The sequence below is a fragment of the Bombyx mori genome, chromosome 10 (assembly GCF_030269925.1).
Source record: "Bombyx mori chromosome 10, ASM3026992v2".
Taxonomy (NCBI): domain Eukaryota; kingdom Metazoa; phylum Arthropoda; class Insecta; order Lepidoptera; family Bombycidae; genus Bombyx; species Bombyx mori.
This window is the reverse complement of record NC_085116.1, coordinates 14,605,526-14,620,551: the sequence shown is the minus strand read 5'-3', so window position 1 is coordinate 14,620,551 and position 15,026 is coordinate 14,605,526. Positions and strand designations below refer to the sequence as shown.

The following is a 15,026-nucleotide window of genomic DNA, read 5'->3' as shown; positions in this document are numbered from 1 at the left end:
TTATGTTACGGTTACAGCATTCATATTGTCGACTCCATATGGTATTCCGATGAATTCAATGAAGCTTATGGGATTACGAGCCGTTATAGTCATGATATCCATATTAGATTTATTCTTTGTCAGGTATTAGAGAAACAAATGCCATCTATGTTATTGAAAATATAAATTCTTGTTACAAGAACCGAAAACCTCAATATATTTTATTTGGATTCTTGATAATGATAACGAAAACTTCTAAGCCGCTTGCGCTATATAATATGACTTTTAAAATGAACAGAGCCAAAAAGCATAATTACACAGCTTTGGAATGAATTTCTGTACTTGGAATTTTGAATTATCCTTGTTTTCATCTTCACATGCACCGATTTTAAAACTGGGTATTTTTATAGCCAGCTGGTAATGATGTTGGCTTTGATGTAATTAACTATAAACGGACTTCTGGAATGTTCTATAATTCGATTACTAAATGAATCCTACAATGATTTCATTGATTTTCTGACTTACATATCTAGTTAAAGTCAATAAAAGCAATGTGTGCATTGCGATTCCCACAAGCCATTCCTTTAACAAGTGGTACTTAAGACCTCTTAGTCAAACGTGGTTCTGTTACTTGCTATTTTATTCTAGATATTAGAATGATTTAAGACTGTTAAGATTTAATACAGTGATAAGTGTGTCTTAACAGTATTTTTGAAACAAAACAATAACGCATCAAAAAGTTTTTGCATGTACCGATTTTGCGTCGAAAGCAATCAACACTCAATTCAATTTATGACAACCCACGATCTGGCATAGAACCTTTGATTAGTGTATCTCCACCTGTATTTCATCTTGTATCTAAGGGACTAGGCGGACGACACTTCAGAGTCTCTCGGAGGATCTTTTGCGTTCAGCCCTTGATCTTCATGAAATGGATTGAACAATTGGTCACATTGGTCCGCATAGCCTTGCCACCCAAGATGAATATTGTGGACTTTAATAAACCGCCATACTCAGAGTACGAGGTAGAAGATGCTCGTTTAAGATACGAATGCACTCCATAGTCAAACCGAATTTGACCTCATAATGCATCAGTGTCAAAGCACCTGTGAACCAGACAACCAGGAAGACTGATACATAACATCCAAGACTGTAGCAATTACTGTGGTCTTCGAATGTCCTACCAGTTGCTTTGAATGCATCAGTGTACCAAATAAAGCTTATTATTCGACCTCTCGACAATTACCAATTAGATTATTCTATAATATTGTTTCATTAGCGTCGTGGGACATATCGCCCTTGTATCAGCCAGATGGTTTACAAGTTTTATATGTCATGTGTAGTGTCGGTAAGCGACATGATGTCAAACGACCTCGGTAAGGTCGCAGTACTTAAATGAATTTATTACGAGTTTAAATACGTCGTGATCGCTATTATGGAAACTTGTTTATCATATGAATATCAAAAGCGTAAGGGTATTACAATTACAATATCGCACCTTTAGAATTCGATATTCTTGTTTTTTTGTAAACCCCAAAAAATACCCAATTGAAGAATTGTAATTTTTCAATTTTGATTTTAATACTTTAAGCCTTAAAGCTTAAAGATTGAAAAGACACGGAAAGTGTACTTTGTCCGTTTTTAGAGTAGAATTTAAATTAAATTTTTAATTTTAAAAGTTTAATTTTATGAGCTGATAGAATACATGTTTATAAGGCGTACAAAGTATACAACTCATATTCTTAAAATTTTTTGTTAAGCCATTTTAATTCTAAAGGTGTAATGTATTATATACAGGATCACTAGAGAAATCAATTTAGATTTTAAATTATCTTCCACCGAAAATTAAAAAAAAAACAATGTCAGTTTTTTTTCGTTCAGTTGTTTCTTGTTTTGTCGATTATTCTTCTAAATCGCGGTAACAGTACTATTTTGCGAGTGACAAATGTACACCACAAGGCGTGGCTTTTAATATCCTTGATAATTCTTATATCACACGCGGTGGTGAAGTCATCTCATTCAGAGAAACACTATAACCAATATATTTTATGTTAATAAATTCATTGGTTTCTTTATTTTTGCTTTGTTCAACGTATAATAAGTAATAATAAGTAAAATGTAATAAGTGATAGTGAATGAACAACATTAATAAACTTATCTCGTGGAAATTAGTATTTAATATTCATTACAGATAAAAAACTAAGGATTATCAATAATTATCACTCGCTCATATCAAACACGTTTCGAAATAATATTTTAACATAATATTTTCAAAACACCGAACCAAAATTGCTCCTAACGATTTTTTACCCCTAATCGACAATTCAATTAACGGATTAATTTTTTATAGAATATTACGGGCATTCTTACGCAGATAAAAACTTATTATTATTATGCAAGATTCTAAATGATATGATCGTAACCTTGAAATAAGAAGATTCCAATACATTGCGGAATAAAATTAGCGTCAGAATGGTAAATAGTAAATCATGACAACCTGTCACAGCCGGAGCATGGCTTGTTAGTGAAGTTGAAGATTGAGTCGAGGCTTTATTCAGATTTTGTTAGCAATCCAGTTTCTAGAATAACAACATAAATCTAAGATAGGTGGCACGCGACTTGTTTCAACAAATGTGTCTATTTTATTATATACTAGCGACCCGCACTCGCTTCGCTTCGGAAGCTGTAATTTCTTATTGGTTTCTCCACTATTTAATGGATGTTATTATACATATAAACCTTACTCTTCAATCACTCTATCTATTAAAAAAAACCGCATCAAATCCGTTGCATAGTTTTAAAGATTTAAGGATACACAGGGATATAGGAACAGAGAAAGCGACTTTTTTTATACTACATAGTGATATTTAACGCAAGTCACAGCAAAGCGTAGCTGAGAAACTACTCAATTATTTAAACGTAATTACTATCGAACGACTACTTAATCCGAAATAATATAAACATCTTTGTTACCCGTTCAAACACTTTTGTTATGATGATTAAAGACGAATGAAACTTTATACCAAAGGTGAGCGTAAATATTTAAGAAAACATTTTACGTGTAAAACGATTTTAAAATGGAACGATAAAAGTGATGATTGGACAAAGTCGAGGCATTACGAGACCCACCCACGGTCAATCTGGGAATAGTATACAACGTCATCAAAGTCAAGAACAAAACTGTGAGACAAAAAGAAGAAAGAACAACATTAAATAAGATAATTGCGATGACCTCACCGAACTCGATTGTAGAATATCACACAGCTCATTAGGAAATACTAACTCGTGATTAGAACCAAACTGGAGCATCAATTTAGCAATTGGTGACGACTTACGACACATTAGACAAAATACGTTGCGGGATATTTACGTGTGTGTAGTAGATTTGGGTGGCGCATTTACGTTGTAGATGCCCATGGGCTCCAGTAACCACTTAACACTAGGTGGGCTGTGAGCTCGTCCACCCACAAGAGATATAAAAAAAAAAAAAGATTCTATGTTGCAGCATAAGAAGTTTTTCCGGCGAATCTACAAGCTGGCCGGTGGTAAACAACACGGTATTTTAAACACGAATGCGCATGCACTTGTGCTGTTTCCATGAAAACAAATCCAAGCGGATAAACAAGAGTACGCTGTGTAACATTCACGCAACATTTACAACACCGAATGATCGTAAGCAAACATGTTCCAATACAGATTTACTTAATGTATCTTTATAATCCATATACATATTAATAAGTGAGGCAAAAACTTTATACCCCTTTTGACGACAATTGCGGAGGAGTATGAAATTTCCCATACTTACAGAGAATATAGAGAAGGAGTTCAGAATGCTAATTTTTTTTTAAATAGTGCTTTAAAATACAATAAATAAATAAAAAAAACATTACACACGACCATAAATTTAATACACATACGCATATAAACTCTTTTGCTTATTGTCAAAACTTTGTAATTTTTTTAAGTCTGTGGTCATATTGAGAATAAATTGTTTGTCTTTAAAATTATTTGTCTTTAATATATGGTTTGGCAAAATCTGTGATTATAGAAGATAATAATAGTCTTTGGTAACATAACCATAGTAATGTTCAAACTTATATTTCAATTAATTATAGTAGAATTTTGACAACTGGGCGACCACTAGTTCAAATTAAAAACTTATAATGAACAAAATAAGTACTCACAGCCAGGCGATATTCCGTTCTCCTTCATAGCGCAGCGGAATGGATAGTAAGTGCCTGGTAGCACTTTGCCATACATTGTCCTATCCATCTTCGACCAATCGGAAAGCTGTTCTCTTAGTTATTGACACCCACGATACCGACACCGTGTTAACAGTCCATAATCACTGCCTACGCCATTTAAATCGAGCGTTTCTAGTACTACATCAACATAGTGTATCCATAAACATTTATTTACAAGTCAATTAATTGCCCTTATGCACTTGTTTACAAACTCGGGTTGAATGTGTCAAGGACGCGACGGAACTGTGTGCTATCGGCGTAACGGTACACAGATATGGATCGTCATTATCGATTATTCGGTTATTTATCGATAAAATTTGCGATAAGCGATAAGGCAATGTCACGGATGCGACGCCGGCCCTGCGGCAGGTGAGTGCGCCGTGAGGAGAGTATTCGTCAACGCGTCCCAATCACAACTGAAGCCAATGCCGGCGTCGCTGCTGGCACATGCCACTCCAGCCGTTCTCACTCAAAGATTATTTATACGTTACGTTAACTGTAACGTATCATTGCTTGCATCCGACAATACCAAAAATGTTAATTTTATATTATTATATTACTAGCTAACCCGGCAAAGTGTAGAAAAAAAAACCTCATTTAACCACATAATACCTCATTATAACAAAAATAAAAATTATCCAAAAAATAAAAATAAAAAATAAATGTTTGGGGTGGACAACCCTTATCACTTAGGGGTATAAAAAATAGATATGTAGTAGCCGATTCTCAGACCTACTGAACATACATATAAAATTTCATAAAAATCGGTCGAACCGTTTCAGAGGAGTATGGTAACTAACATTGTGACACGAGAATTTCATCTAAAAGATGTATAATGAAAAAGAACCACGCCAATCAATGAAGTCTTAATTTGTTTCGTGCTTGTGAATTCTGCGGAGCGAAAACCGCACATTTGGCAATGTATGGTATTTTATTTTTATAATTTATCTTGTTTATTTTTTATTTTTTGATAAAATAGTATTGTTATTCAGTTTATAATTTATGAATACAAAATGTAACAAAAAGTAAATAAAATGAGAATATCATTAATGTAGTAGAGGTCAATTAAATATGCCTTATTAGGAAAATTTATAAAGTACTGGTCATATCATAGTAAAGCATTAAGACACTAGAAGCACCAACTTTCAAAATCGTTTCACGTAGAAAAAAGTTTCGAGTAAAAAAACATAAAAAATAGTCGAATTGGTAATCTACTCCTTTTTTTTTAAGTCGATAAAAATTAATTAGAACAACACACACTTTTGAGGATAACGAAATAACACAAGGGACTCGTTTGAAAGAAAATTATTTAGCGTGACATCCCAGAACCGAGTCTCGTCAGCCCTCTCGAGAAATGAGTGATCAATCATGGTTCGCTCTGAGGTGGTTCTAATTTCGGCGACCGTTCCTACCACATCCGTCGCGTAAGAGTATCTCTTGACATAAAGCTTCCGGTTCATCATTCTCAACTACAACGCGTTTCGTTCGACTTCACGATTGTTGCTAAGAAGAAAAGGGCTCATTCCGCTTTGATCAGTTTCTTGTTTGGGTACAATAGAAACAACATCAAGCCAATCAAAGGATTGCTTAGATGGGTGGACGAGCTCACAGCCCACCTGATGTTAAGTGGTTACTGGAGCCCATAGACATTCACAACGTAAATGCGCCACCCCCCTTGATATATAAGTTCTAAGGTCTCACGTATAGTTACAACGGCTGCCCCACCCTTCAAACCGAAACGCGTTACTGCTTCACGTCAGAAATAGGCAGGGTGGTGGTACCCACAAGAGGTCCTACCACCAGTAATTACGCAAATTATAATTTTGCGGGTTTCATTTTTATTACACGATGTTATTCCTTCACCGTGGAAATCAATCGTGAACATTTGTTGAGTACGTATTTCATTAGAAAAATTGGTACCCGCCTGAGATTCGAACACCGGTGCATCACTCAACACGAATGCACCGCTAAGCTTTACACCATTCATAATTCATATGTAACCTCATTATAAAGAAGTACATTAGTAAAAGCGGAACAAATCCCATACATTGATTAGGATTCGAATTTGCTTGTTAGTCGGTTTTACGATCGACCTAACAGTACCATTGTTCCGGAGACTAATGAGGAAGTAAATATTTGAAGGGGACCCGCGCCGCGGTGCCCGGTGCTAACTAAGCTCACACGCACGAGAAATGCTCACGTAACTGTGTGCAAAGACGATTTGTTCAACAAAAGCGCAACGACTTGCATATTAGCACGTTTAAGATATAAAACTTTAGGAACGTCCATAGTTCGGATCCATATCTGTGATACGTTTTTTTTTTTTGTGTCGGCTGACGGCTCTTGAACCTTCTGTTGTGTACGCATTGAAACATTGCCAAGATCAATGTATCCATCAAGGTTTAGATTCCTACGTAACGTGTATTACGAAATAAATAGACGTTGTAGTAACTATTTACCGTAAATTGAAACTCCATGCCGCGAATTGTTTCGCGCTACAATAAATGCACAGATAATATTTCGGTTGTTCTTTTTTTTTTTGAATGGAACTTCTTTCATTATTTAATCTAAAAAAAACTCTTACTTTAATCTCATCGTTTATCAGAGTCGAGTAAAACAAACAGAAACTTAAGACAAGTTTTTTTTTTTTTACCGTATTGAGCCGCCGCGCCGTGTATAAATATTATCAGTGTTTACTAACACGCCGTTGCTGTCACTATTACATTGACGAGTGCTGAACTTCGACTTTCACAAAAAAAAAAAAAAATAGGCAAACACTTCACTCGTTAAACACCTAAATGACCAAGTGGCCCGTTTTTTTTTTCTTTTTTTTATATTTGTGTTCTCAGTATGAGCTTCGTGATCGGTACGTTTCTACCCGAGTTTTGCGTACGACTGATGGACAGGAGAGACAGCTGGCTGCGTACCTACACAACTGAGGCATTAGGGGTGACGTGATGATGACGTCACGAAACATTGTCATAAAAATTCCTAAGAATAAAATTTTTATAACATATTTATTTTTTTAATATTTTATTTCAAGAACCATTTTGAAATCAGTAACGTTTTAAGATTTTCGAACTTTTCATTTTCTTATTTTTTCCCACATTTTAGAAGTCGGTAAACTATAGAGCGTTGCTAGTACAATTTTCCACCATAGTGTGGTGTTGCCAGCTTTGTGGCCTAGAACAACGCCATCCTATCTCGTCCCGTGGGTGTCGTAAAAGGAAACTCTACTATTCATAAAATAATGAGCGGCCGGCATCAGCATACTGCGACTATCAACTGGCTTTTAGTAGTGATATGGCATCGTGTAGGAATGCACGGGAGGACACCACCATCGTGCCTATTTCTGTCGCGAAAAAATCAGGCATTCTGGCTTGAAGGGCGGGAGTGTTTTACCCTTATACAAAACGACTGAGGTTTCAAATTCTTTGTGCTTAGTGCGAGTTTTTTAACGTTCTCGACAGCGTAAAAGTTAGCTCATATTTGTATGGAATGGGATCATTTGGCTACGTTTGCCGCTAGGGGCGCTGTTCCAACTGCATACAAAATTGGCCTAACTTTTACGCTATCGAGAACGTTAAAAAACTCGCACTAAGCACACTTATCGCAAAAAGGGGTGGCGTCATTCTTATTTAACGTCGGGTGAGCCGTAAGCTCGATCACCCATCTAGGCAGTAAATAAATTATTATAATTTTTTTAAAAGACAAATCCATTAGTTATATAGTTTTTCTAATATGCTTGGTATAATAAATTAGGTAGGCGTGCCTATTAACGTAGGGCGATTGACGAAGCTTGAAGGCATTTAATTAACTTAATTAAGTATAAAATCATTAGTTAAACCATAGCGGGGCCGCGTAACATACTCTGCGTGTTAACGCCTATTTTTAATTAATTTTCGATGGTTTTCACATTGATCGCATGATATGATTGCCTTGGCATAGGGGTATCCATGGTGAGCCCACACGGGTGGGTAGCACTTCCCTGCCTATTTTTGCCGTGAAGCAGTAATGCGTTTCGGTTTAAAGGATCGGGAAGCTGTTATACTGCAAAAACTAATACTTAGAACTGATGTTTCAAGATGAGCGGCAGCATTGACGTGGTTAATGTGGTCAGTTAAGTGAAGGCTGTCATCGCGTGACTAATGTTTATCTAACTGCTCCAGAGAACCCAACAAATACACTTTTACAAAACTTTTTATTTCGACATTATTATTTTAACATATTTTTATTTTATTTTTTATTTATATTTCTTTTCTTTTAACACTCGACTTTAAAAACTTCCATATACATACTCGTACATACTTAAACTAATATTTTATTTTAGACCGGTTTTCTGCCACAGCGCATAAATTTTGAGGTTCGAGGGAAAATATTCATATGTCTGTTACATTGTAAAAGTCCAGTGTCATTGATCCAATTTTCTCCAGTGGATTCATAAAAGTTAATTAAATACAATAACAAAAACTTTGTATGCACCAAATATTGCCCAACATAATATCTTCATTATCTTCACAACGATCTGAGCCGGTATGCATTTACCGCGATGAAAATTCTCTTTTTATCTGTAAAAAGCTACGGGCTACTTTTGCTTGGCTTTAACAGCGCAGTTCAACGAGTAACTTTCGGCCTCGACGAGTAAATTAACCCACAGACACAGCCCACTGAGTTTTTCGCCGATCTTAGTGGGTCACGTTTCCGATCCGGTGGGAGATTCTGCGAGGCACGGCTCTTGCTAGAGTTCGTGTTAGCAACGTCGTCAGGTTTGAGCCCCGTGAGCTCACCTACTAGTTACCTGTTAAGGTTACGCTGAAATAGCCTCTCAATGCTGTCAGCTTAGGTAGGAAAAAAAAGAAGCGAAATGGTAACATTTTTTTCTACCTATTCACTGGTAGTCTAATGGACTAGTCCAGCTACGCGCAGACGGGTAGATGAACTCACGAACTCAACCTAATAAAATTTCCTTACACTATTACAGCAGTGCTTCGCAGAATCTATTGTTGTTGAAAAGTACGACTGCGCGCCGCTCTTAGTTGTGTGAATGACCAATCTGTATACGCCTCAATGTAGGCTATATGTAGCTAATGTAGCTACTGATCGTTCCGTCGGGTACACACACTAACGAAAATGTGTATTTACGATTACAACTACAAATAAAGGCCACGCGCGCTTGTACTTTGCAACAACTATATACCACCACTCAAGATTCGGTGATAGACATAAGTGGCTATATGTATGGGTTCGTTAGCTCGTCAATTACGACGATGGGTTCAACTTTGCGATTTGCGTTTGTGTTGGCCAGTCGCCTGGGTCGGATATGATGGTTTAGGAAATCGGATTCTGACAACGGTGGCTGTTTCTTTTGTCTACAAATCCAGTAGTCGTAAAAAGCCTTGTAACCAATTATAAATTCTGGTTAAACAAAACTTTATCCAAACACTAAGTACCAACCACAGTCATACTAAATTTTAATATGAAATAAAAATGATGCCACAATGTATTCTAGTATCGTTGTAAGTAATTAACGTTATATTTCGAAACTTATGAATCATTACAATGAAAACATAACCATAATAGGAATTGTATTCACCTTTACAGCCTCTACATAATAATATGTAATAAGGTCATCATGACGCAGCTTCGGTGCATGCTTGTTTTCATTTCTACGTTCATACCAAAAATCGAGCAAACGCTTTAGGCTCAAAGGTCACTAATAAAAACAATTGACAATGTCAATTAAATAATAGCTGTAAAATGCCAAAGTGAGCAAACAATACGAGAATGACATTCAGAAGAAAAGCTAATTAACGGTAAGTCTCTAGAAACGAAGTTGCAACCTTTCGACGAAGAAAGCAAGCTGAATATCGTTGCACTATCGGTGCTTTTAGTCATTCCAGGCATCGGTCACCGTTCTGGTCGAACTCGTCGAATACGACGAAGGGTTCGTCGTGAAAATGAAACAGCCTATGAGTTTCTTGCCGAATCTTCTCAGTCCTCAGCCCGGTGATAGATTCTGCCAAGCTAAGACCAGTATTAACACACTCTCAGATTGAGCCTGTGAGCTCGCCTACCTGTCGGTGCGAAACTGGAATAGCGCCTTAGGCTACTGCAAAAAAAAAACAAAGTTGCACTAAGAACGCTGGTCAATTTCTTTCAATCGTTTGAAGGAGGGTACGTCACTGCGTTGGTGAAACTCACTAAGACCGAGCATTTTGGTGTTGGATGTCTAAAAATACCTGATTTTCTATCGAAACGGCACCGAAAGCTGGTAGGTATGATCACTGCTCGATGTCAATGTGGAATGATAATTAGACAGGGCGGCTGTCGTAAATCTGTATTTGATGTTGGCCAGTTTACGATAACAATTTATTGAATGAAAACGTAATATATTTTCTTTTATAGGAAAGGAGACGTAAAAGAAAACCATATGAGATTTTTAATTTAAAATTTTTATATTAAAATGTTTATATTTGTGTGGATCTTGGATCGCGTTGCAATGTTTTAAATATTCAGATCTCAACCTATTCACGAAATGCGATTACTGAATCAGTAGAACCGATTAGTGAATACCTAATTAAAATAATATATTTGAATAATCCTTAAAATTTAAATATTCAACAGATTAGAGCAGGTTTTTGAGAATGTGGAACAAGCACATTTTGGAGGAAAATATTCAAATACATAAATCGAGTTTTTTATTATAATAATGGAACCGTAATAATAATTTGAATGTGGTAAAAATACGAAATATGTTTATTTCTTTAAATTATTATATAATTTTATTATATTATACTGTTTATTTATGTTTACTTATTTGAAGTTATTATATGAAGTTTAATAATAACTTAAAGGAAATTCTAAAAGGGTCCTTCCCTCTTCACCTGAAAAAGACTGTGATGGATACCTGTATTCTTCCGACTCTCTTATATGGGTGCCAAACATGGACTTACAACACAAAAATAAAAACAAAATTAGCGACCTGTCAGAAAGCGATGGAAAGAAGTATATTGAATATAAGAAAAATATAAAGGATAAGAAGCGAATACATTAGAGAAAAAACAAAGCTGATAGATGCTCTCAGGTACGCTCTGACACAAAAGTGGCGCTGGGCAGGACATCTTGCGAGATATACGGATAAAAGGTGGACATTAGAAATTACAACATGGGAAGGACCAGCGGGCAAAAGAAGAAGAGGACGACCAAGGAGCAGATGGATCGACGAAATAACAGCAGCAACTGGAAAAGAATGGAGAAACAAAGCCAAGGATAGGGAAGAGTGGAGCAACGTGGAGGAGGCCTATACCCGAATGGGGGTCCAAACACAAGTTTTTTTTAATTTTGTAATTTTTATTTGATAAGGTGTTTCTCTTTTTTTTTCTTTCTTTGTTTTTGGAAATAAAATGGGCTTATTATTATTATTATTATTTATTTGAAGTCGTCATGGATAAGACATCTGGTGCATTCGTATCTAGCGATGCAATGGTGTTCGAATCCCGCAGGCGGGATACCAATTTTTCTAATGAAATACGCACTTAAAAAATGTTTAGCAGTAATGCGTTTCGGTTTGAAGGATGGGGCAGCCGTTGTAACTATACTGAGCCCTTACTTATATCTCAAGGTGGGTGGCGCATTTACGTTGTAGATGTCTATGGGCTCCAGTAACCACTTAACACCAAACGAGCTGTGAGCTCGTCCACCCATACAAGCATTTTTTTTAAAATACGTAATATTTCAAAATATAAAATTTATTTGTTTTTTTTTAATTATTTGTTTAGGGCCATTAGGTAATCGACCATTTAGCCACACTTCGTTGTTTTATAATATTTTTCCTTAATAGCGTCATTAATAACTGGCACTTCGGGTATCTTTTTGAAACAACCTGAGTAATGCCCAATGATTGTTAGTAATTTGCCGTAATTACATTCGAACAAATGCTAAATCAGCATAGAAACCAAATGAGAAACCTTCAAGCTATGGATTTGCGAAAGCCTAAAAATTAAGTAGGAATAACTAAGACAACGCACAGATTATATAAAGTGGCACATTTACAATTAGGTAATACCTAACTTCTAAGAGACCATAACCTAATTTAATCTACATTATACTCCTAATCCATTAGGCCCCAATTTCAGCAGACGTTCCGGTATGATGATGTGCAAATATTTAATGACAACACTAACGACATTAAAACTGTAGAATTACTATCGTATCATGGACCCCCCCTTGCGACTGAGTGATTGATGATCCAATACAAGGTCGAATACACACCTCGAGCCATTATTGAAGCTATTAAGTGATTAGCTTTGTCAACATCGCGGACACCAAGAGAGAGCTTTTTATAATGAGTATTGCCTTGTTTACTTAAAGCGTTTTTTTGTAATGCGACCACAAAACATCGAAAGTATGTATTGTGATCTTACCTACGAGTATAGACCAGTCATGGACAACATTACTCATGACTACAACGTTAAAAAATTTGAAACGTACGTTTGACTGGTGGTAGGACCTCTTGTGAGTCCGCGCGGGTAGGTACCGGCGCCCTGCCTATTTCTGCCCTGAAGCAGTAATGCGTTTCGGTTTGAAGGGTAGGGCGGCCGTTGTAACTATACTGAGATCTTAGAACTTATATCTCAAGGTGGGTGGCGCATTTACATTGTAAGTGTCTATGGGATCCAGTAACCACTTAACTGTGGCTGTGAGCTCATCCGAGCACCCATCTAAGCAATAAAAAAAAAACTGTGATAAGACCACGTCTGTATCAGTCAGTGGTAGTTCAAACCTCGGGCATTAAACAATTTTAAGATGACGCTATGTTCACGAACAACTTCCACGATTAATGAACAAAAATGATAGGAGTTTTATCAATGTTTTCGCTATAGAGAGAGTGACACGTTCCTGCCCTGTTCTGGTGATACTAGAAAGCTCTCCGGGTCCATCAGTAATCCTTTCATCCTAAAATCGTTCCGATATGAAGCTTACGATATCCATTATAGCAACGAGTTTTTTAATTGATTGGATAGACAGATGAACGACCCATGGACTGTCCTGGTTTTAAGCGATTACAGGAACTCATAGACCTCAAAACATGAACGCCGCCACCAACTTGAGACACCAAGTAAATCTCAATTATACAACTTTTTTTTTCATCAAGGAAATTATTCATTGACATGTGCTATGTATTTATTATACGAGTATTTCAAAAATTCAAACCTCTCTCTCTCTCTCTCGTTTTCATTATATTGCATAGATGCACAATCTCACCCCTCAAACTAAACCTCAAACTTACCTATTAAAAAGTCATGGTTACCGTTTGGTTGTCTAGTGCCAATGTAATTCATCAGAGCTTCTTCACGTCATTACGGATTCTTCCTATCCATTAACGGTGCTTTTAAGCATCTCAAGCATTCGCCGAATCGAGGGCTTGACGAGTAAATTAAATTAGTAAATAGACAAAGCCCACTGAGTTTCTCGCCGGATCTTCTCAGTGGGTCGCGTTTCCGATTCGGTGGTACATTCCGCGAAGCACTGCTCTTGCTAGGACCAGTGTTAGCGACACTTTCGGTTTGAGCTTACCTACACGTGAGCTTACCTACACGTTAGGGTGAAGCTGAAATAGCCTCTTAAGGCTATCAGCATAGGTAGGAGGAAAAAAGAGCTTCTTATCATATGGTATCAGCATTACTACAGTGTGTCCCGTGAGGAACTAGACAGAGTGGAAAACCTTGCGAATCTACGACCAATCTTGGTTAATCGCTTGACCCCCCCGCTCCTAAACGACAACACTCGACCTCACACGGCACAACAGAGGGCTTCTGAGCTACCAGAGCTAGGGTTGGAAGGTTTGTGTTATTCACCGCATTAGACCTTGCAATAACAGACTTCTACTTTGAAGAGTCATCTTCTCAGTGGGTCGCGTTCCCGATCCGATGGTAGATTCTGCGAAGCTCTGTTCTTGCTAGGGCCAGTGTTAGCAACGTCAACAGGTTAGAGCCCCATGAGTTCACCTATTCGTTCTGCGAATCTAGCATAGCCCCTCGAGGTTACTAGATTAGGTAAGAAAAAAAAAGAGTTTGTTGGCTCCCATATAATATATAATATCTGATATACCTGACTTCTTCAAGAAAGGTAATGAAAAATTACCACTGCACTAGCAGAGATGCAGCAATATTATTATAATCGAAATAAAATAAAAACAATATAAAAAATAACTATCTTTCTGTATACTAAATTGCAGTATTGTAATAATTAGAAACGATAAAGAAAAAGGTATAATTAATATTTATTGGTAGAAATTACTTTCAAATACTTAGTATGTAATTGGTTTAAAAATTTAAAGGATTATTAAATGAAATAGTTATATCAACATAAATCAGTTTTCATTCATATTGACCCCTGGGAAAGAGACCAACCGCTTTGAGAACCCTTAGTTAAGACTTATAGCTGTCAACAGAAATTGTTCTGACTCCACAAAGACAGAATTCACAGAGAAATGAGCTTGAAGCTAATAAGACTTGACAGGCAAGTTTGCAAAAACAGTAGATGCAACATGTGACAAAATAATCTTTTCATAATATCTTTAAAATTAGATACATACCCAAAAAAAGTAACTGAATGTTTTTGAAAAATGGACTAGCTTTATAAGTTAGACAGACTGATAAATGTTTTACTTTAATGGCAGGTTTCAATTTTATATTTAATTAGTAGGTTTTTTATATGTATATATGGGTGAAATTCCTCTCAATCTGGTTTATGATAGAGCCTTTACCACACCCAGCCTCAACCCTTGAGACTTGATTCAAG

General features: G+C 36.5%; 1 protein-coding gene across 4 annotated transcripts in view; it reads right to left on the bottom strand.

Annotated features, from left to right (window-relative positions):
- Positions 1-15,026, bottom strand: part of LOC101742617 (paxillin) — an 85,082-nt gene that overhangs the window by 68,459 nt on the left and 1,597 nt on the right. Inside the window, exons 1-2 of one of the 4 annotated variants that reach the window (XM_062670716.1) lie at positions 6,877-6,985; positions 4,164-4,473 (exon numbers count right to left, since the gene is read on the bottom strand). The exons of 2 other annotated variants lie outside the window; for them this stretch is intronic. In XM_062670716.1, coding sequence (XP_062526700.1) covers positions 4,164-4,251 — 88 coding nt within the window. In that variant the 5' untranslated portion in view covers positions 4,252-4,473; positions 6,877-6,985. Of the gene's footprint in view, positions 1-4,163; positions 6,986-15,026 lie in introns of those variants that run through there. One more of the 4 variants, XM_012693003.4, reaches the window with a different exon arrangement.